We start from the raw sequence: 27,307 nt of genomic DNA, 5'->3' as shown, positions 1-27,307 counted from the left end.
ACCATTTCAAAATTCGTACACAAAATGAATACTCTTCATATGTAAAATGAGACATACCCATTAAGAGGCAAGTAGTAATAAACACTACGTGAAAAAAAAAATCGGACGAGTTGAATGATGCCATCAGTAGTTCTCTTGCCTTGTACCAGTGTGTGTGATACTCGCACAAGTAAATTACAATACATCTGCTCATCCAAAAATGTTCATAGCGGATTTGCGTACATTCCATTTATCTTTAATTGTTTTGTTTGGCGACTTTTTGTCAAATATCTCTTTCAATGAACACCGATTTCCAAAATGCATTGCCAACGAAAGACCTAATTTTTCCTGAAATAAAACACTTACAGTGGCTCAAACAATTGAGAGTACACTTTACTTTTACTTAATAAATCCAACTTTCAACCTAAATAACACATTACCGAGAAGTGCAAATATGTTTTTATTTTTACGCATAACAAATGGTTCAATTTAAAGTAAAAGTAAAGAACAACCAACGAAAAATTTCTAAATTGAAAAGTTTCTGAAGCATTTTAAATAAACATATGCAGATTTTTGCCTCAAATTGTCAATATTTAGTTGCATGTCTTTTGGCTTTTATAATGGCCTCTAAACATCGAGGTACCGATTCGACCCATTTTTGGTGGTATCTGAAGATATTTTACCCCATTATTCTTGTAACACTTATTGTAAATGGGTTTTGTTTTTGATTTTGTGTTTTTGGACTGCTGTTTCGAATGTGACCCATAGATTTTCAATGAGAGTGTTGTCAGGGGACTGCAGTGGTGCATGTAACTGTTGTTTACAATGAAAAAGATACTACATTTTGATGTTACATGCAGTATGTTTGCGGTCATTGTCCTACTGGGAAACGAAATTTCCATCTAAACCCAAATTTTTAGTACCTCCTTTTAAATTGCTGCAAAGTATATTCAAGTAAATCATATGGTTCATAATGCCATCTATAAAAACTGAATTTCCTTCCCCAGATGAAGCCATACAACCCAAAATCATAACGGAGTCACCACGATGTTAAACTGTAGAACGTAAATTTTTTGGATCCAAAGCAGTATTGGGTTTTCTCCATACTGTGTGATGGCTGTCACTGCCAAAAATGTTGTTTATCACTAAATATAACTTTCTTCCAAAAATAATTGGTCTTTGATTGATGTATTTTTGAAAACTCCAAATGCTTTTTCTGATTTTGCAAACTGAGGAACGGTTTCTTTTTAACAACTCGACTTTTGTATCCAGCTTGTCTAATTACATTTCACACAGTTTCAGCACTCACACTTCTGCCTACGATTTAAGAAATTTCTGCAGCATATGGATTACTTACTTCTGCAGATAAAACATATAATTTACTTAGATATACTTCGCAGCTAATGTACTGGATATACTAAAAGAAAGTGCTAAAAATTTGGGTTTAGATGGAAATTTCATTTTCAGTCTGAACACCGACCACGTACACGATGCTACATGTAACGTCAAAATCTGGTGTCTGTTTCAATGTAAACAGCAGTTACACACACCACCACCACAGTTCCCTGACATCATTGTCTTTGAAAATCTATGAGCACAACATAAAAAACATAAAATTTGAAACAAAACCAATTTAAAACAAGTCTTGCTAGAAGAATGGGGTAAAATATCTTCAGATACCACCAAAAATTGGTCGAATCTGCACCACAACGTTTAGAGGCCATTATAAAAGCCAAAAGACATGCAACTAAATATTGACAATTTCTTTTTATGCAAGATATTACAAAAATTTCAATGGTTTATTCTCAATTTTTTGGGGCAAAAATCTGCATATGTTTATTTAAAATGCTTCTGAAACTTTTCAATTTAGAAATTTTTCATTGATTGTTCTTTATTTTTACTTTAAATTAAACCGTTTGTTGCATGTAAAAATAAAAGCATGTTTGCACTTTTTGGTAATAAGTTATTTAGATTGAAAGTTGAATTTATCAAGTGAAAGCAAGATGTACTCTCAGTTGTTTGAGCCACTGTATATGGTTTATGGTATTCTCATACGAAAGCCTATGGTATGGGCAAATTTTTGGTAAATTTGATGAATTGTAGCTTGTGCGTTTTTTTCGGAATTCAGAATTAAAATCAGTAGTGACATTTCGATTTTGAATTTAGCCAACGTTTCAGCGCTTTTTACTCGGCTGTAAATCTATGTATTTTCATGAAACTGGTGTCACCTTAAAGGATTTAAACCATCCTTTCAGAATACAAGCTTACTTTATGCAGAATACGTGCTTTATTTGCCATAACTCGCAAGCAGTTAGAGATGGGACAGGGTTGCTATAGGTGAGTTGATCAAACTCATCATGTAGATATACACTAACATATATTCTTTTATTATTAATATGACTAAGAATGAAAAATAATATCTTAATTAATACACTCTTCTTTAATTAAACTATTCTTTTTCTTCCAAAAAGTCTAATTTATTTCAAGTGAAATAGTTTTTGTAAAACTGCAAACATATTAAATCAGTCATTTATTTTATTATTATATTATGGACAGCATCTAATTTTTTAATTGTTGCGACTGAAGTAGATTCTTTTATATAAACTATTTTATTAACATTGTGTACATGGTGCTTTTCAACAATGTAAACATGGATGAATTCTAATTCTTCTATTCTTTTCGTTGCCAACTCAATAACAAGTTAATTAATTAGAAAAGACAACAGGAATTGGGAAATCCAAGATGTGTGACAACATTAATAATAAAGATAAATGTATCTGTGTGTTTGCAATCTACAGACCTGACAGGTTGGCTTATAACTTCTTAATTTGGTAGAGATGTACCCTGAAAATGAAAATATGAACCTAAAAGCAATTTTTTTTTTTAAAAAAAAATTTGAGTAGAATATTATTAAAAATTAAGTTGAATTTTGTCATTTTCCATGATAACTTCTAAAAATATTATTGCACAAAAGTAAATTTTACACTATTTAAAAAAAATGATAATGATTTTATAATAGGCACATTTTTTTCTAAATTTTGGCATTTCTTTAAAATATTTTTGTTGCTTAGTTTCCAGTAATAAATTACATTGAAAATTCGAATCATTTTCATTGTTTCATCAAATATTTAATCTCATGATTTTCTTCCATTATTGGAAACTAAAGAAGAAGAATCCTGGTTTAATATTAGTGTAGTTTACAAGATGAAAAAAAAAAAAAAAAAAAAAGTTACAATACTATTTCATTTTGAAGATAGATGTAGGTGTATTATATGAAAAATAGACATGCATTTATGTTTTTAATAGCACTATGATGTTATGGGGCTGATATTCATTAGAAAGGCTTATGTACACTATAGTGAGAACATATGTAAGACAAAAAATCCGCTGTTATTATGTGTGACAATTTGATAGAATCATGGATATGAAAATATATTTAAACATTTTAACTGGAATTGAATATAATTAATATTCCTGAGAATTTAGGTGGTTGCCAAAGGCAACTAGTATTAAATTAGGTAGGATACTGTGCCTTAAAATATAAATGTATAATGTACATAGAATGTAATTAACAAAGAAAAAGAAAATATAAATCTCTTAGAATGGTTATTAGATGAAAGAAAAAAAGAAGGAACTAAATGAAACCAAGAATACTATTTAAATTTTATTTCTTTAATTGTAAGTCATTATATTTAGGACTTGATATGCTTTCATTTTCTGCATCATAAAATAACATATATTTATTTGATTTCATTAGCTTTCTTAAATGACATTTAATGTCATTTTCATTGTTTTTATCAATTTCATTTCATAAAAGAAATTTAATGTCATTTGTTAATTTTTTTTACCCTTGTTTGATTTTTTTTGATCATTTGAGTCTTTATTTAAGAAATTGATGTTTTTACATAAAAAATTATTACAAAATTTGCTGCATTATAAGATAGTTGATCTATTTGTTTTATGGCTCATATTTCGTGCCCTCTCTTTCCCTCATTTTACTAGTATTTTTATTACAGATTTACCTTTAATCCTATTTTTCAGGCACACAAAAGTTTATTAGGTTTTTTTTAATACATTCAACATAAACTTCAATAACACATAAAATGTTGAGCTTGCAATCTTGCTTCAATCTTATGTCTTATATAGCCATCATCAGTATTTGAATTGTCATCATTACTCGTTTGATTTTTTTCTTGCAAATTCAGCATTTCATTTTTTTTTTGCTTTTAATAATTTAAGGGACATTTATATTATTTTCATAAATCTATGCTATAATTAATTACAACTGTATAATTCTTGGGTGGTATGTCAAGTTTAGATTTGCTTGTAAGTTTAATTTTTGATATTGAATAAATTTGTATTGGGATTTTTAAAAAGAAAAATAAAATAAAATAAATAAATAAAAATAAAAACTTCCAATGTCGATTTTTTTTCTAAATTGAAATGTAATGCACACAATCACAAATAGGTGCATTCATTAAAAAGTCCCATACTGTTTTTTTCTGTCATTTTACTAATTTCATTCGAAAAGTCAGTAGTTATTTTGTTGTGGTTCTTGTACTAAATATTTCATATATAAAGACATAACTTTAATGCTAATACGATAATAAACAAAAAAAAAAAATCTTTGTCGCTGTTATTTTAAGTGAATGTATTATGTTAATTTAAATGGTCTATTGTCTAAATGTGGACCTTATCGCATTTTCTTTGCTTTTTCTCTTGTAATGCAAATAAGCTTTCAGATCAGTATACGTTTAGAGGCTAATTCAAGTATTCTTCAAAGCATTTTCTTTTAATTTTATTAAATTTAACACTTGAAAAGAGTAATAATAATTCAGGCTCTACCTTTGACTATGAAAAACACAAATTACTGAATTTGTTACTTACAAACTACTCAATATATATTTCTTTAGATTACATGATAATTTATGTTTAGAAACAGCTAATTAATAATAATTTGGGTTCTTTCATGTTAAGAGAAGAATAAGCATGAGAAGACCTGAGACTGGTGTCTCTGATTGCTTTGTGGCAGGGTTATTAGTTCGTCCAGTGCTGCTTTAAAATCATTTGTCAGATTTCAACTTCCCTACTTGAAGATTAACCATCTATAAGTTTCAGAACAGTCTTGAAACATTTCTTTGCCCTTCTATTCTAGGATTCAAGATGAATTCTTCATGTACAGTTCAACCACAATTAAATTATATTATGAATTATGCAATTAATCATGCAATTCATGCCATAGATTATGTAATTAATTATCATACATTTACATTCAAATCATCTTATGAAAATGCAATGGTTTTCAGTACAATTCTTTTATCTTTATTCAAAATTTAAGTGGATAGAAAATAATTTTATGAACATGGTTAAAGTGAAATTATTATGATATATATATATATATATATATATATATATATGTTTGTGTAGTTCAAATGAGAGAGAAGCATTCTTGGAAAAAACAGACATGATGTTCTTTAACATTGTTGTAATTAGGGATTGCAATACCGGGATACCGAATACTAGTATTTTGAGCCATTTGTACAATTTTGTAATACCGGTTTTTCGGTATTTACTAGAAATTTTTAAAATTGTCTCTGCTATACGTTCAGGGAGCATAGCAACATAGCAAAATAGTATACGTTTTTGTTTTTATGTCTCCCTAACGGGTGAAATTAATTAACTAATTAATGGCTTAATTAATTGCTTAAATCTAAATTAGCGAAACATGGATTATCCCTGAAAGAAGAAACTGTATCCATAACGACTGATGGAGCAACAGCTATGAAAAAAGTTGGAAAGTTGATTGGTGCAAATCAGCAATTGTGCTATGCTCATGGAATTCAGTTAGGAATAATAGATGTATTATACCAAAAAAATAAAGAACAGAAGAATCCAAATACTGTGGATATAGAAACTTCGGATTCCAACTTTGAAAAGAGTAAGAGTGAGAGTGATATTGACAATGAAGATAATGACAATGTAATTGTTGAAGAAGTTATTGTTAATGAGGATGAAATATTAACCTATCAAGCATTGCTTCCTATAATTTATTAAGTTCGAAAAATTGTTAAGATATTTAAACGTTCCTCTATAAAAGATGACATATTAATAAAATACATACTAACTGAAAATAAAACAGAATATATGTTAATATAAGATTTTAAAACACGTTGGCACCATTTACTCCTAACAGCACGCATCACTATCTGAAGATTATATATTGCATTCAAAAATCGCACAGAAGAAAGGCATATCGAAATAGAAAATGTCTTATGGTATTTACATAATTATAATGATTTTAAAAATGAAAATGAAAAAGAAGAAAATAAAATAACCAATTCAAATCTGATTAAGTTTATAGTAAATTTCCTTAAAATTTTTTACCCACAAACCTATCCACATTCAGAAGAATTCGGTTCAGTTATCGAAGATTATGATGATACTAATGTCGATAGTGAAAAGTAATTGTCTCTTGAACAAAAATTAGAATAAGCAATAAATAATAAAATTTCAACGAACTAAAATACAATACAGAAATCAGCTATATCCAAAACCATCTGACGAGAAATTGATTTAGAAGATGAGAGATTTATAGGTAAATACTTGGAAAAAGTATATCATGCATTGCTAACAGTACCACCAACAAGCTTAGATGCCGAAAGAGTGTTTTCGACAGCTCGTAATTTTTGCACAAAATTTCTTTTCAGTCTTAATGACAGTATAATTGATGCATTATGTTTTTTAAGATCACTTTTCAAAAATTTGTAATAGTACCACAAACTGAATAGAAATATTTACACTTTTTTGTGATTTAAATAAATAAGATGTTCCTTTATTTTTTTGTGATTCTTTATGTACTGTTATAATTTATAGGTTACAAATTATTTTTTGTGATATTTACACTAATAAAACTGGGAAATAAAACAAAGAAACACCTAAAGTATTCTAAAATTTCTAATACTGGTATTAAAACCAGTATCGCGGTATTAAGATCTAAAAGTACTGAATACCAGTATTGAAATTTTGGTCCGATATTGCAATCCCTAATTACAATCAATGTACAATTGATTGGATGTAAAATAGCTGTTTGGGCGGGGGTGAAAATTGCAAATATTAAATATTTCTTCATTCTTCAAGTAATAATCACATTTAATATACAAGAATTTCAACAATCAATACATTTTATTTTTTCAATAAGAAGCAGAAGTTATAGAAAATGTGTTAAAATGTGTCTTGAAAGTTGAATAAAATTCAAATTTTTTGAAATGCTTTGGTACATTAATACATTATACATTAAAAAGTATAATATGCCATGATTTCAATAAATCCTAATTGAAATTCAAAATTTTAAATTAAAGTTTAAAAATAAAGTTACAATTAATTTTTATTGGATAAAAGAATCACTGAAAAACCCTTATACACTATTTAGTATTAAGATTTTATAAGAATGTATACCCTTTCTTTGGCTAATCTAGATCACTGAGTTCATCAATAACAGATTAACTTATTTTTAACACACCGGTTGCCCCTATTTTATAGGGTGACAAAACATATCTATGAAAATACAAATCACCATACAATGCATAGTTATAATTAAAGGGAAGAACAACAAATGCCAGCTCTTGCTAAATTCAGAAATGATAAAATATAAGAATGGCAAAGAAGAACATTTTTTTAAAAATTTAAAAAAAATAAGTAATACATTTTACAGAAGAAATAAGAGAAACTGTTCAAATGTGTAGCTGCCAACACTGATGCATATTTCATATTGTAAAAGTATAACAGATAAAAACAATAGATGATATATATTATAACTATATAGTAACTTCTGCAAAAAGATAATCCTGACAAAAAATTTAGCTTCATTGTTAATGAACCTATCTTCATTAATGAGACTTGCTCTATAACCTCACAAAAAAAAACAGGTATAAGAGAGTAACTGAAATCTTTATCCTGTCAATAGAGCTATCTCCACTGGGCGATGCCCATCAGTACTTGAATACTTTATTTAATATCATAAATAATAACGTGATTAGAGCTCATCCCTTTTAATTTGCATCCAAAATTTTGAAACATCTAGTCCATCTTACCTTAGACTAATCATATGTTGTAATACAATTTAGATACCACAAACAAATATTATTTAAAGATGAATTATTCAAAAATCTTACAAATAATAAAAATTATTTTTTGCTACACTTACCATACTCGGTACTTACTTCGGTATTAAGATCTAGAAAATACCGAATACCGGTATTGAAATTTTGGTACGGTATTGCAATCCCTAGTTGTAATATAACTTCATAATTTTAAAGGAATAGTCCAATTTAAATCTTGTCTAGATGTTTTTAGTTGTTAAAGCCATGACAAGTGCACTGCTGCAAAATGACTAAAAAAGCAGAAAAAAAGAAAGCATGAGAAAGTATTCTGAACTTATATAGCTTTAGAAAAGAATTTACTGATATAGCATATTAGTTCTGTGGGAAAAGCCATACAATCAGAAGCTAATGTTATAGTGAATCTGGGGTTTTTCAAAATGAAATGATTGAAGGATTGTTTAAAAATCATGACACACACACACAAATTTTTTCTTTTTGTAATTATACAATACCAGTAGCTTGTCTCAAGCAATAAGAATTTGTCTTTGTCTTCATACATTTTAGATTATAGAAATAATGTTAGACATATCTTACAAGTTCTTTTTCATTTAAAACTGAATTCTATATGAATTGGAATGTTATATGTGGGAATCTATAACAATTGGAATATGTTATAATTTGTAAAAAAAAAAAAAAAAAAAAAAAAAAAGAATAATTTCTGAAAGGTTGAATTTCTGACTTGTTGATTCTTTTTCAGCTACTAAATTTGCAATAAGTATGGGGTTTAAGGAAGAAAATTTATCCACAGATTATTCATTAAGTCTTTGGAAACAGTGGAAAGAGAATAACTGCCAACCTAATTACTGGATGGTTAGTAGAAATAATTTTATTAAACAGTGAATTCTCATAAATGTTTTTATGTTTTTAATACCTGTAATGTTATTTCTTCATGATATGATTTTATGTCTTTGACTGTATATTTTCAGAATAATAGTATTATTCATTACACAATGCATTTTTATACATGTTAATGTAATGATGAAATAATGAACAGTGAATTTTACATTGCTTGATAGATTAAGGAATGAACTCCATTTCCTTAATCTAATATGCATGCTATTGTATACATTTAAAATTCCATATAAGTTCCTTAAATTGCAAAAGATTTAAATGTTTTTAAGAACTTGAAGAATAGAATGTAGATTTATGAATTGAATAAAATGATAAAAATTGAAAGACCTGCATTTTTTAAATTGCACTATTGTATATTATTTGATTAGAATTTTTAAGTACTATAAGTTGATTAATTTGCAATATTAGTATTTTATTTCTTGACAACACTAGGCTTATTAATATATCTATGAATTTGAGCTCTTTTTGGATTAACAGCATTTTTCACTACTTTCCTTATTGTTGTTAATATTTTGGGTCTATTTTGTTTCCATTTTGCTTATGGATTCAGATGTAAGATTTCTTGTATCTTTTGTTGTTGTATTTAGATTCTTATATTGCTGTTAAGATTAGGAACAAATAAACTTGGACTTAATTTTGATTAATTTTATTTTTTTAATTTCTCTGCTATTTTCAGGTGAATCTTAAATATGAATTACATTAAGCTAAATATTGATAACTGCAAAAATCAAATATCATAAAAGCTAATTTCCATATAAATATAGAAAATATATTTACATTCATGTCCATGCACTTATATACAAACAAAGCAATGCTGATTTGATTTGGTGAGATACATGCATATTTTCACTCTAAATTGAACTTGTGGTGGATGAGATGATAGCCGCTTTAAAACTAAAACAAAGGCTTTTATTTTATGTTGAAATGGGTAATTATACTGAAGGTTATTACCAATATCAGCTTTTATATATGCACAGATACATATTATGGTTACAGCTAATATAAGGGTATGAAAAAGTTATATTTGGAATGCTAGTGGATAATCACCGAGATTTCAATCCAAAGTTTTACTAGTGAGTTTGAAATCCATAGTTCTCCATAAACTAATCTAAGAACTGAAATGAATCACAAGTAAAATCTTAAACAACAACTTGTACTAATTCCCTCTTTTTAGGTTAACAATAAGATAAGATCTACTATTTCCCTCCACCAAAGACAAAATTATTATTTTGATGGGTAATCTATCTATTTATCATGCATGAACAACTGAACAGATGAGGAAATAAGTCTGCAGGTTTGTCTGTGGGAGGATCAGAGCAGAAACAGATTAGCTAAATGATGTGTGTGTATGTGTTTGGGTGGAGAATACCATAATTGTTAACTAAATAAATAATTGTTGCAATTTGTAAACATCTATATCATCTGTAAATTACAATGATTAAGAACTTATTGTTAAAGAATTGTTGATGAATCAGATAAACTGTCATCTATGAAAGAGGTTAGAAACACTATTTTCAATTTTGTTATCTTTTTTTCATTTCCTTTCTTGGTTAGAGTAGAATAGTTTAATACATAACTTCCTGATACATTGTCCTTCTAGACAGACAATTCAGACCCACAGACAAAATTCTATCCTCACTTCTGCATTTTTGCATCAATAGCAGGCTTTTCATAGATAAAATTTGCATGCTATGTAGAATATTTATTCAAAACATTATTCTCTAACCAATCTGTATTTTTCTGCAGAATGTGGTGCCTGATCCAAAGACTTCATGTGGACCATATAAAGCCTTGCCTTCTCAGGATAGACCTCAGACAATTAATACTTCTCCTAGTAAGTTTAGAACTGATAATCATGATACTATTGGGATGATAGTTATTGATGGTAATGGAAGAATTGCTGGTGGAACATCAACTAATGGAGCTAGATTTAAAATTCCTGGGTAAGCTGCATTGAATATAGCAAATTTAAATTTATTATAACTTAAAATTCTTCTTTTTGTAATGACCAATATTATTTTATTTTGTCTAATCGTAAATATTTCAATAATGTGATATATTATTATTATTTTATATTATTATTTCGACATTGATTCTGTACCCCTCGTTTTACAAATTCACTACACTTTCTAATTAGATAATACATACTATTTAGACATTAATTGTTATTTTAATTCCTGTAATAATATAAATGGAATTTCAGATATTAAAACATTTCTAAATGATTTTTGCATTTTAAATTACTGAATATATTCAAATAATTGTTAATTTAAATCTAAAAATTCAATTATTCGATGTATATGTCAGACACTCCATTGTATGTGAGAGGTTAATTTTAGAGGTTTCCTGATATACATTTGTGATACTTTGTAGTAGAAGATTTTTTTTTCTTATAAATGATTCTACTTCTCAAAACATTGTCATTTAAATGATGGCTAATTGTGTTTAAAAATGTATAAATTGTCATACATTTATATATCAGATCTGATTTTTCTTTGAAAGACCATTTTAAATAATACTACTGTTTCACATCATATTTATTTGAACAGAAATTGTAGCCAGGGTTGATATTTTTAAAAATTAAGTACTATAGGTTTTCAGTATTCTATAGTCTGTGTATTTTCTGTAGGCGGTTCAAGGTCACATTTTTTACCTCGTTATTGGTTGTCTGGTCCCAGTAACGCAGTAGAAAATGTGACCTTGAACCACCTACAGCAAATATACAGACTATAGTAGTTATCTGACTAGAGATCTGCCAGATGTAATGTAAGTATCAAATTAATAAAGGTTTATTAAAAATTGCATTTTAATACCAAAATTTATGTTTATTTAAATACTAAAACTAAAAATTTTTCATTTATTATATCATACATTATAAATATTACGAAATGTTTTCCAAAATCTGAGCAGCAGGCTGTTGTTTATTTCCCAACAAAGCCACTCACGTCCATATGCAATGCATTGTTTTTTTCTTCGCTACTTACTATTTGCCATTGAAAAGGAACTATAGGAAGAGCTGGATTGTTTGCAGTGGGGAATTACTTAGATTCTGTTGTAGTATAGAGTTTGATAATTTACATTAATGACCATTGCATGCTGCATATTAAAGAATACGGTATTTTCTTGATCATATATTTGTGAATGAAAGAATTATGGATATACTTAAAACATCTGTTTGGCAATTGAATATTGGTGCCCTAAGTCTTAATAAATGTTGCAAAATTAAGTAATATATGTTTTGTAAGTGTCAGCATGCGAAGTGCCAGAAAGTATAACAGAAAGTGTTTAGCACTAATAGTATGGCGTATAGACAACCATTTAATTTCAAATATTTGCAAATTACTTACAATTGATATTAAGGCTTATTCATCTTTTCTTAATATCAGAAGTTATGTTAAATTTTATTATTTTTTCACGATTTGAAATTTCAAAATTGCACTTTTTTAATGTTAAACTTGGTTTGAAATCAATCAATGTTATTTGCTTTATCGAAAATACTCTACTTCTTTTTACTGGGAAAATTTATACTGATGATGATCTTAATGAAGATTATTATTAATGCTATAGCAAACAAATAAAATTTTTGATTCTTTTATCACATAATTATGAAGACATTCTACATCACAGATCAGGTTTTATACCCTATATAAATGAAGCCTATTCATATGTAATCTATGTCGGTTGCCAGCCATTGTCTGAGATATTTGTTAATCATGGTCCTTTTACTATTCTCTTCAATTATTGGTCGTCAGTAAGTGTTGTAAATAAAACATCAATAATAGTTTATAATAGAAATAAAAATCATTTCTAGTTACTTAAACATTAACAATTCTAGTATGTTTATGCTGACAAATAGTTTTTAGTTTCACATTTAGGCTCATATTTGCTAGTATTTGCAAAATTTATATCCTGTATATTAATTATTTCATTATCTTTTCACTGTATATTGCAGATTCTGTTTACTAAAAAAAAAAAAATTATTTACCATAAGATAATTTAGGAAATAAAATACTATGAAGAAAAGTATTACATTCTTAGTATGTTGTTCTGTGTCTTTTAGGACAGTGATGGTGTACAGAGAATGTTCAACACTAGATTTCTATCAATTATTGTGCTAATTAGCAATAACTAAATATCATGTTATACTGATTATTGTTATATTTTATTATTAAATTAAATTTGCTTTCCTTTTTATCAAAAATGAGATGGTTCTTTCTGTTGGAAATAATGTGTTCCCTGTGGGGGTAAAATAAATAAATAAATAAAAAAAAAATCTTTCTGCGAGCAGAAATTTTTGCTATTTTTTCCCCCTGTTGCCAATTTTTTTTAATTCATTCAAAGATATTACAATATTTACTTTTCAAACATCAATAGCCAAGTCCTGCATATTTTTAGGAGTAAAAACCTTAATGCATCATAATTATCAACACTTTTGAAAGATGTTACGTTTGGTCACTTGTACTGTATTTACAAAATTTAAAATTGCTTTTGCAAAGATGCGATTTGTATCTAAATTGGAAACATTATTACAATTGCAAAAATACATTTGAATTATTGATGTGTTTTACAAAATAAATAGATTGATAAAAATTGCATATATTTTACCAGTATCAACATATGCATGTGAAAGAAAGAAGTTGCAAAACATTTTGAATTGTTACAAATTATAGATGCATTATCTTGGTTCAGAATAGACTTCAAGGCCTCATAATCTTTTGCAAAGCAAAATATGTGATCAAGAAAAATATATATTTGCATCCTATTGTAGAAACATTGATAAAGTGTATACAAAAGACCAAATTTATCTACACTAATGTTACAACTTTGACTATTACTTTGAACAGGTTTATCGTACTTTCCAATAAAACATAACATGTTTGCAATTGTGATTTTGTATCTTTTGTACAATGTTTATTTGTTACAACTTAAAGCCTTATTTTCTGTAAATGTGGAATATACTATTGGCTATCTGGTAATGGATACAAATCAATACAATCTGTTTATAAGCATCCAAAGTAAATACTTTTTTTACTTTTAAATATATCACTTATGCTCTTTCATTCTTTTATGTAAAATTCTTGTTATAAAGGTAGTAAGAAAAATGTTAAGATTTTGTTTTAAAAAGTTGTTGAGGTCAGGTAACACATGTTTTTATTGAATTCAAAAATTTATAATTTGACCCTCAAATCCTATTTTTATATTTTGATTGTGCCTGAGTTAAATTTAAAATGGTTATAATCAAGGAAACAGAAATACTTTATTTGCAACTCTTTTTATCAGGTTTGGGGTAATAATTTTATTTGAAGTGTGTACAACTAGAATAATAAGCTACATAAAAAAAAAAATACTATAAAGATTTTAATAATGCCTTTATAGCCCATTCACTCTGTGGGCTATTCATCTAGAAGATAAATAATGATTTGAGGAAAATTGGAAAGGGTCATTGTTCTATCCCCTACCTGTTCAGTAGGTAATTCACCACTTCTTTTTCCCTTCAAACAGACCATGAAACCTTGTCGAACAAATTCTAACAGCATATGTTTTCATCGTTTTAATAACATATTTTATCCCAAATGAAATAAGATCTGGTTACAAAGGTCTGCTGTTTTGCAAATCATTTTTATGCTGATGTTTCTCTTGTTAGTAATATTAAAAACTAGCTACAGATAATGTAATTTATTAATTTGATTTATATTATGTAGTTATTAATATATATGATGTTATATATTTTGATTTATTTAATTTCTTTTGGTTATACAAATTTAGTAGTCATACTTGGTAGGTAAGCAATGAATATTTATTTATTTATATTATTATTCAATAAACTTTTTTTTGGTATTATATTTTAAATAGTTATTTGTTCAGTATATTTCTGACATGAAATATATTTCTTTAAAATTTGACTTTGTAATTGTGTGTTCTAGTATATAAAAGCTGTTTGAATTGTGCATGCAGGAGAGTTGGAGATTCACCCATTGCTGGAGCTGGGTGCTATGTTGACCAAGATGTTGGAGGAGCTGCTGCTACTGGGGATGGAGATGTCATGATGCGATTTTTACCAAGGTAATACAATAATTTCCTATATTGCCACTAACAAATGTCATAAACAATGTATTAATAATAGCATTAGTAATTTTTTGGGTAATAATTTCAGAGTACTCAAGCTAAAGGTATTCCAAAAGTTAATTGTTTAACCCTGAATGAGCAGGGCATTATTAATTAAGCAAGTGCTCCAGTTTTTCAACATGATGATGTTTTAAGTTTGTATTCTATATTTAAAATAGTCATATAACTTGCATGATGAAAATATTACACAAAACACTCTACAAAGCAAACTGCCGGACCTGGACTTGTTCCTTTTTTACTTCTTATGTAGTAAGTACTCATTAACAGGGCAAACTGCTGGACCTAGACTTAATTCCTTTTTTATTTCTTATGTAGTAAGTACTCATTAATAAAGAATTTTTAAAATTTAAATTAACTATTTAATTAAAATCTAATTAAAATTTTAATACTTTTTCTTTAATAACTTCAGTGTATATTATTACATAAAAACTGTCTATATTTCAAAATTCAAAAAATAAAATCAACTTTTCAATGACACCGATTTTATTTCTATATAATATTTTTTTCTATTTTTTGATAAATTTCTAAAAATGGATTCAAATTTTAAATGTTTTTATAATAATACTTTTCTTTGCTTTAATTATGAAATTTATACTTATCTGTGTTGCCACAATATAAATGATTTTTTTGTGTGTGCTCATTATTGTTGCTATATAATTAAGGAAAATTTTAAAATAATAGATATGATAAATTATATTGATAAGTGAAACCTTAAAACATCATCATGCTACAATCCGAATCTCCTTTGAATTTTTAAAAAAAGAGTGTTCTCTATTATGGTTGCATATAATATCTCTTGTTTTCTGATTGCTCCTGTCTTATATCTGGCTACTTTTTCTACAGTCATCAATGATTACCAGTCAACATGTGGACATCACAGTTTAAGAATCAATATATGTTTTAGCCAGCTGAATTTAAATTTCTGACATTTGCAGATTATTGTGTGTGATTCAATCAGAAATGTAGTCACACTCATCAATTCTACATTGTGATGTTTGATTTCGAAATGAAAGATTTTTACCGTTTTCAGAGCTACTAATGGTGTTCACATTGACCTTTATGGGCTTGTTAAAAAAATAAAGTTAAATATGAGAAATTTGACCTCTTTAATGCAGCTGAAACTTAGAGCTAGTCTTGTGTGGCTCTGTATGTATGTTAATTTTAGCCACTGTTAGCCTACATTTTATCATTCTGTCTTGTCAATCTTTCTAAAGTGGTCTAATTCATTGAATTTGGTATGTTTGGTTTCAAAAAGTATAAGACAGTAATTACATTTTGTTCATCTGCAGAGAAGGTTTTTTTTTTTTTTTTTTTTTTTTTATAACTTTATCCTGCATGCCTTATGTTATATCATGCTGATTCTTTTTTCTTTGTCATATTATATGTCACACTAATCATCTTTGATAGTCTTCACTGAGAATAATGGTTATGTTCAATTTTAACTATACCTCTAATGCACAGTGATTTTCATTTGTTCCTTAGCAAAGTAATTTTAAGGATTAAATTGTAATAGGCGTTAAAGTTATGTTTTAAAAAAATAATTTTACGCATGTTTATCATACACATGAACCTTCTTAATGAAGTTAAATTCGTGACATCATAATGGGTTTAAAGACATAGATTCCCAAACAATTTATTTTCTGATTGCATACTGTCCTTCACAATATTGTAACTTCTCTTTCATATTCTCAAATAAGCTGACTTGTTAATAAAGAGAATTTTTCTTTATTATCAGGCTTGTTGTTTTATCTTTAAGTATTGAAAGAACCACATGCAATAAAATATTTAATGAAATAATGAAAATTGAATTTATGACAATATTGAAATTTATCGTTTAAAATTTTGCAAAAAATGTATTACGATAAAGTTGCAGAAATTCAGCAAAACATCGCATGACAATTAAATTGCCGTTATTTAATATATATATATATATATATATATATATATATAAATACTTTTTACATTATATATTATTATATATATAAATACTTTTTACATTATTCTGATATATATATATATATATATATATATATATATATATATATATATATATATATATATATATATATATATATATATATCAGAATAATGTAAAAAGTATTTTTTGTGAAGGAATATTTTTAGAAGTAGTTATAGAATAACACTAAAATCTCTTTTAATTTTTAATTAATATAAATTCTGATAAAATTAAAAAAAAACACCTTGCAGATGCACATCCACATTTTCCAAAGTATATTTCTACCAAATTTGGTAACAATTTATTCAGTTAAGAGCTAATGCATATATACTTTTAAGCTACCTTCTCATATCCAAAATATAGCAAAAATATTGCAGTTATCAAAAAATTCGAATTTGGATTTTGACAAATCTCCATGTTTAAATTTTGAACCTCTCTCTCTTCGATAAACACATTCTTGGTTTATATTTATCTGTCTGTGGACACAATTAATCATACAAGCTTTTAGCAAAACAGATGAAATTGATATCTGGACTTCAGATCAAATTTGTAGATTTCTTTCCAATTTTGAGCAAAATCCATTCAGAGGAAGTCTACCTGTTTGATCTATTGAACTAAAAAGGGATTCAGTAACTATATATATAAACAAACAGTAAACAGTAACAATAACAGTAGTAACAAAATGTAAAGAGATAAATAAATCAAAATTGTTGATAGATTAAGCATTTAAAATGTAGATTCTTATTAAATTTTAAAAATTCGATTATTGTGTTGACTGTATGTCAGATTTTATTTTTTTATATGCATAAACATAATAATTCATGAACATAGTGACTTAAATTAATGAAATTTGGTATGTGATCTTGTGTCTACAATTTGTAGTTCTCTGTCAACTTTTGGTTTCAGACAATCAGAAAAAAGAGTTCCAAAATGCATATTTGGTCATTAAATTCAGTTGAAATGCCAGAATCATGCCAAAGATTTATATTGCATTATTATTTTTCACCACTGCCATGCTTCATGGTCCTACCTAGCCCACAATTTTAACAGGTTTAGTAGGTAAGACCTTTGTTTGGAGATAATGTAAGAAAGTCTTTAGGATATCATTTTTGCTGGTTATTAGCGAAGATTTACTGGACATAAAAGAAATTTAGGTTGCAAGATATTTTTGCATTTTAAATGGAGTATTATATAATACTTTCATGCTATATATATATATTCTGTTTATGCTATATATATATATATATATATATATATATATATATATATATATATATATATATATATATATATATTCTATTTTTATTATATAAGCATTAAATATGTATATAAATTTATAAAATTCAGAACATTTTAATTTCTCCTGTTTATGATCATATTCTATATTTTGTAGTTTTTAATTTCTTGATTTTTTATTATTATTAAAGTGCAAATAATGTTCATTAATATTATCCAAAAAATGTATGTAAAAGTTTAACTAAGAAACTTTTATTTTTGAAGTAAATTCTAATTATTTAATCTAATTATCTAATCATTTAATAAAAATTGTATAAATTTTGTTGGAATGATTTTGTTTTATTTTCTATATTAGGATAACTTACAAGCATTTAGTTAAAAGCTGAAACATTGTTTTCTGAATGCTTTGTAGGTTGCTACATTACACCGTGTCATGAATTTCTGGCTTCTCCATATTAATTACTAGCTGCCTTTGGCGACCAGCCGGTTCGCCAATCTTAATGTTCGTTAAAATTTTAATAATTAAATATTTTATGCAATTTCTACTTTAATAGCTTATTCATCAAAATATTTTAAAACTTCAAATTTTGATTATCATATAATTCATTCATAGTATTATAAAGGCCTTCAGCCATAACGTAATATGTATCTCTCTCATTTTCTGTTAGCACCCGTAGAATTTATGCTTTAAATTAAAGTGGAAAGAATTAATCTTTAATTAATATAATAATATTTTTTACTGAAACAAAGCATTTTTTTTATAATCTGATTACTGAAAATAGAGTCACTCAGCGTTTAAACTTTATGCGCACTAAAGAATATCTTTTTTAATTTATGTAATATCTCAAGAGTTGGTCAACAAAATTTTCTTAGATTCATTATGAGCAGATCGATTCATTAACAATGTTTAAATTTAAATGCATCAAACACTAAGAAAATAAAACGAATCGTTTAAAATAAACGGTTGAAAACAGGTTTTAAAAAAACTACTTAAAAAACGATGTACTTAAAACTATAAGCATATACAAAAAATATATAACTAACATAAATACAATTTACTTACAAAAGCATGCAACTAACCCAAAAATAATTTAAATCATCCATTGATAACGGTTGTCATGGCAACAATCAGAACAGAATGAGCATGCGGGAATTTTCTTCGCCGGTTACGTAACGCAAATACGTGATTTTTTCTACGCCAGTTGGGGTAACGCTATGCGGATTAGAAATTTTTAATTTCCTTTATTCTGTTTTATTTTAATTCAAAAGTACTTCAGAATGAATTTGAAACATGGATTAATTAACAATGTTTCATTTTAAATGCATCAAACATTAAGAAAATAAACAGAATGGATTGAAATAATCCGCCGAAGAATTTTAACCCTAGCCTCATTACTGTTGGGAGAAAAAAAAACTGAAGCCTTTCTCGTTTGGCGATGGGGAAAATGGAAGATTTTTTTGGCAGAAAAGTTGGCGGTGGGGAAAATGGAAGATTTTTTTGGCGGGAAAGTTAGTTTTTAATTAATAATTAAAATTCTAATTAAAAATTCGAAAAAAGGAACCCCAGGTGCACATTCCCGACCTCCAAGGTATACATATACCAAATTTGGTAGCTGTATGTCAAACGGTCTGGCCTGTAGAGCGCCAACACACACACACACACACACACACACACACACACACACACACACACACACACACACACACACACACACACACACACACACACACACACACACACACACACACACACACACACACACACACACACACACACACACACATTGAGCTTTATTATAAGTATAGATGAATATCTATAGTATGTTGTCTGATGTAGACTATTGAAATGCTTATAATTCATTGAAGTTTCCCATATTTGCAAATTTTGTGAAGGCAATTGAATGTAATTAAAAGGCTTTTGAAAAGAAAGTATGTGCTGGCTATTACTTTATAAAAGAACAAATAATTCAAATTTGCATAAGCATTTTGTATATGGTCCAAGAATGTTCTGTAAAAATAATTCACTGTTGATCAAAAGATGTATGATTTCAGAAATAACATTTAGGATTTAAGAGCATGCTTGTTTGTTCATGAAATCATCAATAATTCAATAAAGTTTTAGTGCAGTATTTTATATGTGCATACTTTTTCAAAATATGTGACATTTGTCTCTTTTACTTATTAGGAAACTAATCAAATGAATATTTATATGCATTTATTTTAGCTATAATACTGTGGAAAACATGAGGCATGGCATGAATCCCTCTGATGCTGCTAAAGATTCTATTAAACGCATTATTTCCAAATATCCATCATTCAGTGGTGCTGTAATTGCTGCAAAAATGAATGGAGAGTATGGTAAGTGTAGCAAAAAATAATTTTTATTATTTGTAAGATTTTTGAATAATTCATCTTTAAATAATATTTGTTTGTGGTATCTAAATTGTATTACAACATATGAGTAGTCTAAGGTAAGATGGACTAGATGTTTCAAAATTTTGGATGCAAATTAAAAGGGATGAGCTCTAATCATGTTATTATTTATGATATTAAATAAAGTATTCAAGTACTGATGGGCATCTCCCAGTGGAGATAGCTCTATTGAGAGGATAAAGATTTCAGTTACTCTCTTATACCTGTTTTTTTTTTTGTGAGGTTATAGAGCAAGTCTCATTAATGAAGATAGGTTCATTAACAATGAAGCTGATTTTTTTGTCAGGATTATCTTTTTGCAGAAGTTACTATATAGTTATAATATATATCATCTATTGTTTTTATCTGTTATACTTTTACAATATGAAATATGCATCAGTGTTAGCAGCTACACATTTGAACAGTTTCTCTTATTTCTTCTGTAAAATGTATTACTTATTTTTTTAAAATTTTTTAAAAAATGTTCTTCTTTGTCATTCTTATATTTTATCATTTCTGAATTTAGCAAGAGCTGGCATTTGTTGTTCTTCCCTTCAATTATAACTATGCATTGTAGGGTGATTTGTATTTTCATAGATATGTTTTGTCACCCTATAAAATAGGGGCAACCGGTGTGTTAAAAATAAGTTAATCTGTTATTGATGAACTCAGTGATCTAGATTAGCCAAAGAAAGGGTATACATTCTTATAAAATCTTAATACTAAATAGTGTATAAGGGTTTTTCAGTGATTCTTTTATCCAATAAAAAAGTTTCACTGAAAAAAATTAATTGGAACTTTATTTTTAAACTTTAATTTAAAATTTTGAATTTCAATTAGGATTTATTGAAATCAGGGCATATTATGCTTTTTAATGTATAATATGTACTATATAAATAATGTATAATATATTAATGTACCAAAGCATTTTAAAAAATTTGAATTTTATTCAACTTTCAAGACACATTTTCTATAACTTCTGCTTCTTATTAAAAAAAATAAAATGTATTAATTGTTGAAATTCTTGTATATTAAATGTGATTATTACTTGAAGAATGAAAAAATATTTAATATTCGCAATTTTCACCCCCGCCCAAACAGCTATTTTACATCCAATCAATTGTACATTGATTGTAATTTGGGATTGCAATATCGGACCAAAATTTCAATACTGGTATTCGGTATTTTTTAGATCTTAATACCGGGATACTGGTTTTAATACCAGTATTAGAAATTTTAGAATACTTTAGGTGTTTCTTCATTTTATTTCCCAGTTTTATTAGTGTAAATATCACAAAAAATAATTTGTAACCTATAAATTATAACAGTACATAAAGAATCACAAAAAAATAAAGGAACATCTTATTTATTTAAATCACAAAAAAGTGTAAATATTACTATTCAGTTTGTGGTACTATTACAAATTTTTGAAAAGTGATCTTAAAAAACATAATGCATCAATTATACTGTCATTAAGACTGAAAAGAAATTTTGTGCAAAAATTACCAGATGTCGAAAACACTCTTTCGGCATCTAAGCTTGTTGGTGGTACTGTTAGCAATGCATGATATACTCTTTCCAAGTATTTACCTTTAAATCTCTCATCTTCTAAATCAATTTCTCGTCGGAGGGTTTTGGATATAGCTGATTTCTGTATTGTATTTTAGTTCGTTGAAATTTTATTATTTATCGCTTATTCTAATTTTTGTTCAAGAGACAATTACTTTTCACTATCGACATTAGTATCATCATAATCTTCGATAACTGAACCGAATTCTTCTGAATGTGGATAGGTTTGGGGGTAAAAAATTTTAAGAAAATTTATGATAAACTTAATCAGATTTGAATTGGTTATTTTCTTTTCTTCTTTTTCATTTTCATTTTCAAAATCATTATAATTATGTAAATACCATAAGACATTTTCTATTTCGGTATGCCTTTCTTCTGTGCGATTTTTCAATGTAATATATAATTCTTCAGATAGTGATGTGTGCTGTTTTTTCAGTGACTGCAACATGCAATTTATTGTTGCATTAGCTGTTAATAAATTAGAAACTCACCGACATAATGCCTCAACAGCCAGTTTTATTGGAAGTAGAGCTGATACAGTTCTGGATATTAAGTCGAATTCACTATCTGAAAAATTAATTTGCAGGTTTAAATCGATTATTGCTTTGGATTGGATTTCTCAGTTTCAAAAAGGATTCATTTCTCAGTTTCATTAGGAGTAAACTGTTCCAACGTGTTTTAGAATCTAATATTAACATATATTCTGTTTTATTTTCAGTTCTGTTTTATTTTAGTAATTTGTCAATTATTTATAGAGGAACGTTTAAATATCTTAACAATTTTTCTAATTTTATAGATTATAAGAAGCAATTCTTGATGGGTTAATATTTTATCCTCATTAGCAATATCTTCTTCAAAATTACATTGTCCTTATCTTCATTGTCAATATCACTCTCACTCTCTTCAAAGTCGGAAATTTCTATATCCGTAGCATTTGAATTCTTCTGTTTTTTTTTTTTTTTGGTATAATAGATCTATTATTCCTAATTGAATTCCATGAGCATAGCACAATTGCTGATTTCAACTTTCCAACTTTTTTCATAACTGTTGCTCCATCAGTCGCTATGGATACAATATCTTCTTTCAGGGATAATCCATGTTTCGATAATTTAGATTTAAGCAATTAATTAAGTCTTTAATTAGCTAATTAATTTCGCCCGTTAGGGAGACATAAAAACAAAAACGTAAACTATTTTGCTATGTTGTCGATCTCTGAACATATAGTGGAGACCATTTTAAAAATTTCTAGTAAATACCGAAAAAACGGTATTTAAACTTGTGAATACCGATATTACAAAATTGTACAAATGGCTCAAAATACCGGTATTCGGTATTCCGGTATACCGGTATTGCAATCTCTAATTGTAATTATTATAATTGTAGTAAAAGGTAATGACCTGTCTTAATAAATGTATTAGATATTTGCTTTAGAATAATACTATGATGAATATGCTGCTATGCTTATAAACTGCTAAGATGAATAAAATAATATCATGTTAAAAAAAATTCATGTTTCTAAAATTTATCTTATATAAAGCTTTTTTTTTTATTATTTGCATAGCATTACATTAAATTCAAGAAAAAATGTCTGTTTTGTGTGAGAATTTATTGTTTGCTTAAAGCCTTCTATTTCAGCATCTTTTTTTTTATTTTACAGGAGCTGCATGTCATGGAATGGCAACATTTCCCTTCTCTGTTGCCAATAGAAAATTAGGAAATGTCACTGTACTGTCTGTTCCTTGTCTATAAGGAAGCAAATAACGAAAGAAATAGCATGAAATGTTAATCAGATCTTTATTTTTGTATTTTCACCTAAAATGATTTTAACATCTGTGATGAAAATCCATAGAAGTGAATGTTATTTATTGATTTTTATAAGAAAATTCTGGTTTATTTTATAAAAAATAAATATTTTTCTAACATTTTTATTTATACTTATCTTACAAATGTGATATAAAATGTTACATCATGAGATTGCATAAAGTATACTCTTTATTATCAGGCAGTTTATCAGTCTGACCTTTCTTATAGACCAACTTTTTAAATAGGCTAAGTGCGTAATGTTAAAGGAAAAATGAGTCACTGCATATGGATTTCAATGATATTGCTCTGACATAAACATTAGGACTTTGAATTATATTTTGTAATATTTATGATATATAATTTTTTTTATTGAATTTGGTGTACTTTTGCAATATTTTGTGCAATAAACATTGTTTTTACCATTAAAACGAATTTCCATTAATTAAGACACTAGTACTCTTTTTGTCTAGATATCTGCTAGATTACTGAAATCTGTCATATTTTCCACAATGATCATGAATAAAAAATTTTTTAAGGGACCTTAATTCTCTCGAATACTTGACTGCTATTCAATGTATCCAATAGAAAAAAATAGTGATAAAAATTTTCTTTCTGATTTAAAAAAGTTATTAAATTTATAATAATTATTATTATGAAATTATTAAATTCTTGTCAATAAATATTATTTGTTTATTTTTTTAAAATTTCATAGCTTTTTTATTCATACGTATTATTTATTAAAACTGTTAAATATTATGAATGAAACATTCTGTTTTAATTCTAGTTTTAAGTTCATTTTTTTTCTCCTCCTGTTTTTTTAAAAAAGGTTTTTCTAAATTCAACTTCAGATGTGTGCTTTATGTTTTGCTCGTGTAAATTAGATTTTTTTTCAGTGGAGTAATTTTTTTTTTTTTTTTGTAAAGTATGGAAATCGCTAATACTCCGGATAATAGAAGTAAAACATTTTTGCGAAAGTTTTGATTTTTATTGTTGTTCTAAAACTTTGAACATCAATAAAATCTTCAATTTCGTTACAATGTCCTCTGTGGGCTGCCATATTGTCTTCTTCCAAAGTTATTTATTGCGCTTGCGCTAGTTGTGAATACTTTCGGTTCGGATTCAAGAACTGTTTGAGTACTCGTATCCATCCGAAGCCATCTAGATTTATCCTCCTAAATTACGAGTTTATCATTTGATTAATGTTCTGGAGAGCTGAAAAACCATCTGAAAATTAAAATGGCACACTCTGCTATCTATAAATTATGATTTAATGACATGACAAGAAAATAAAATTTTCTTTCTTTCTTTGTAAAAGATTTCTTAACTTTTTTTTCCTCCCATTTCCCGTTTTCTCCTTTCATTTTGTTACGGTGACATTATTCATTATGTTTGGGAATAATAAAGAGCTGACAATGAAATATCGATTTTTTCCCCTTCTTCTGAGATGAATTAAGTAGATTCTGGGAAACCTAATTGACGTTGATGTGGAGTACTTAATTAAATAGGGAATGGGCATTCAACAAGAAGCATTAAGTTTCTTTGACTCAATATCTGTTAAGAATTTTAGCAAAGTAAATCGGGAAATCATGCGATTATTTATTTCTGACCTTGTGGGAGTGGCTTAGATTTCAAGTAATCTTATCTATGGTACTCGGAAAACTTCAATACGAAACCGAAATACTTGATGAGAAATTGGCTAAAATGCAAACAGTCATGCCAGTTATGCCAACTGTAACTCCCAATTATTCAGACATAGTAGTGAAATAAAGGAGGTGATCCCGATTACGCAGTAACCCTATTATCACAAAATGCTGAACAGCATTGTTACGATATCTTCACGATATGGCCGGCATTCAGAAAGTCGAATAACATCGGGGAGATATCGAACAATGTGTTAATAGGGGAAAGAAGAGTGCTATAGTTAATCCGAAAGAAGGAGAAAAAAGAAATATGGAGAACAAACTTCAAACGACAGTAGATTCGGCAAAACTCAAAAGTGGAGTACGATATGTTGAAAATGTTAATAAAGAAAGTGTACTTATAGAAGCTAGCAGTGAAGACGACATTAAAAAAATTAAAAGAATAACTGGTTAATAATAAAGTCTTTAAAGAAGAATTAATGCTTACAAGTCTTCTCAAAGTAAACCCCTAGGTATAATTTATAGAATTGATGAAAACCTAGATATTAATTCTGTTTTAAAACAGTTAAAGGAATGGAATTACTAAAAGCTATATGAAACATGAATATTTGATGAAATTGCTGATTAGATAACATCTTTTGCATAACTGCAAACTGGATAATATTGGAAACAGTATCTTTCAATAACGTTATAAAATCTGATTAGATTAATTTGGGTTAGTAGTAAATGTTAGAGAGTATATAAGGAAAAGAAAATGTTTTAATTGTTATAAGTTCGGCAACTCATTGAACCAGCAGGAGTGAACTCCACAAAAATTTCTCTAATGAACTTGTCACCCCAGAGGACGCCTTACATGGCATTGGCGTTTAATATTTAGAAACATTAACTTTTGGCTCGAGTTTAGCATTTTTTTTCTGAATCTTGCAGGGTCATTCTTGGCGAGTTAATTGGCGATTAATCCCTGATAAATATTAATAGTATCTAAAATTCGAATTTCTGTTTTAGACACGTTTTTCTCAACTGACTGAAAAAAATGGACACAAAACTGCACTTGTAGTCACAAAATCCCATGCCAAATTTGATATATTTAAGTTATTGCTTTTTTTTTAAAATCATAGCGTTTGTATGTTTCTGAAAATATGTATGTTCTGAAGACTGACATATAATCAACCCATTGTGAGATTTGGCTCAAAATTCAACAAGTGTCTACATTATAAATATTAAATCTTTGTACAAAAATTTATCTATCTATTTCTTCGTTTTGTTGATATCGGGTTGACTTATATTCGAACTGTTGGGCAGACGGGTTTCCTCTAATCAGATCTTTGGTGAAAAGACAGTATACCAAATTTCATCTGTCTAGCTCAAAGTTATCTTTATCACACAGACAGACAAATATTTTCCAAAAATGTTTTCCGGATTCAGGGAGGCCTAAAACGTGGAGATTCGTCAAAATCTCGAGTTCGAATTTTTTTGACGATTAACAATAGTTTCTTTATATTATGTATACGAGAAAATAAAAATTATTCTGAAAAAGATAAGCAAATTTGCTTAAATTATGGAGAAGAAAATCA

The 27,307-nt window shown here is 27.5% G+C and overlaps 1 protein-coding gene across 3 annotated transcripts in view; it reads left to right on the top strand.

Moving 5' to 3' along the window:
* LOC129969640 (N(4)-(Beta-N-acetylglucosaminyl)-L-asparaginase-like) overlaps positions 1-24,622 on the top strand; it is a 28,672-nt gene extending 4,050 nt beyond the window's left edge. For 2 of the 3 annotated variants that reach the window (XM_056084292.1, XM_056084290.1), the window contains exons 4-8: positions 8,836-8,948; positions 10,737-10,933; positions 14,946-15,053; positions 20,534-20,667; positions 23,948-24,622. In XM_056084292.1, coding sequence (XP_055940267.1) covers positions 8,836-8,948; positions 10,737-10,933; positions 14,946-15,053; positions 20,534-20,667; positions 23,948-24,039 — 644 coding nt within the window. In that variant the 3' untranslated portion in view covers positions 24,040-24,622. The remainder of the gene's footprint in view (positions 1-8,835; positions 8,949-10,736; positions 10,934-14,945; positions 15,054-20,533; positions 20,668-23,947) is intronic. The other variant, XM_056084291.1, reaches the window with a different exon arrangement.
* The last annotated feature ends 2,685 nt before the right edge of the window (positions 24,623-27,307 follow it).

The sequence above is a fragment of the Argiope bruennichi genome, chromosome 5 (assembly GCF_947563725.1).
Source record: "Argiope bruennichi chromosome 5, qqArgBrue1.1, whole genome shotgun sequence".
Classification (NCBI taxonomy): domain Eukaryota; kingdom Metazoa; phylum Arthropoda; class Arachnida; order Araneae; family Araneidae; genus Argiope; species Argiope bruennichi.
The sequence above is the reverse complement of the archived record's forward strand: the minus strand, read 5'-3'. Positions and strand labels throughout refer to the sequence as shown.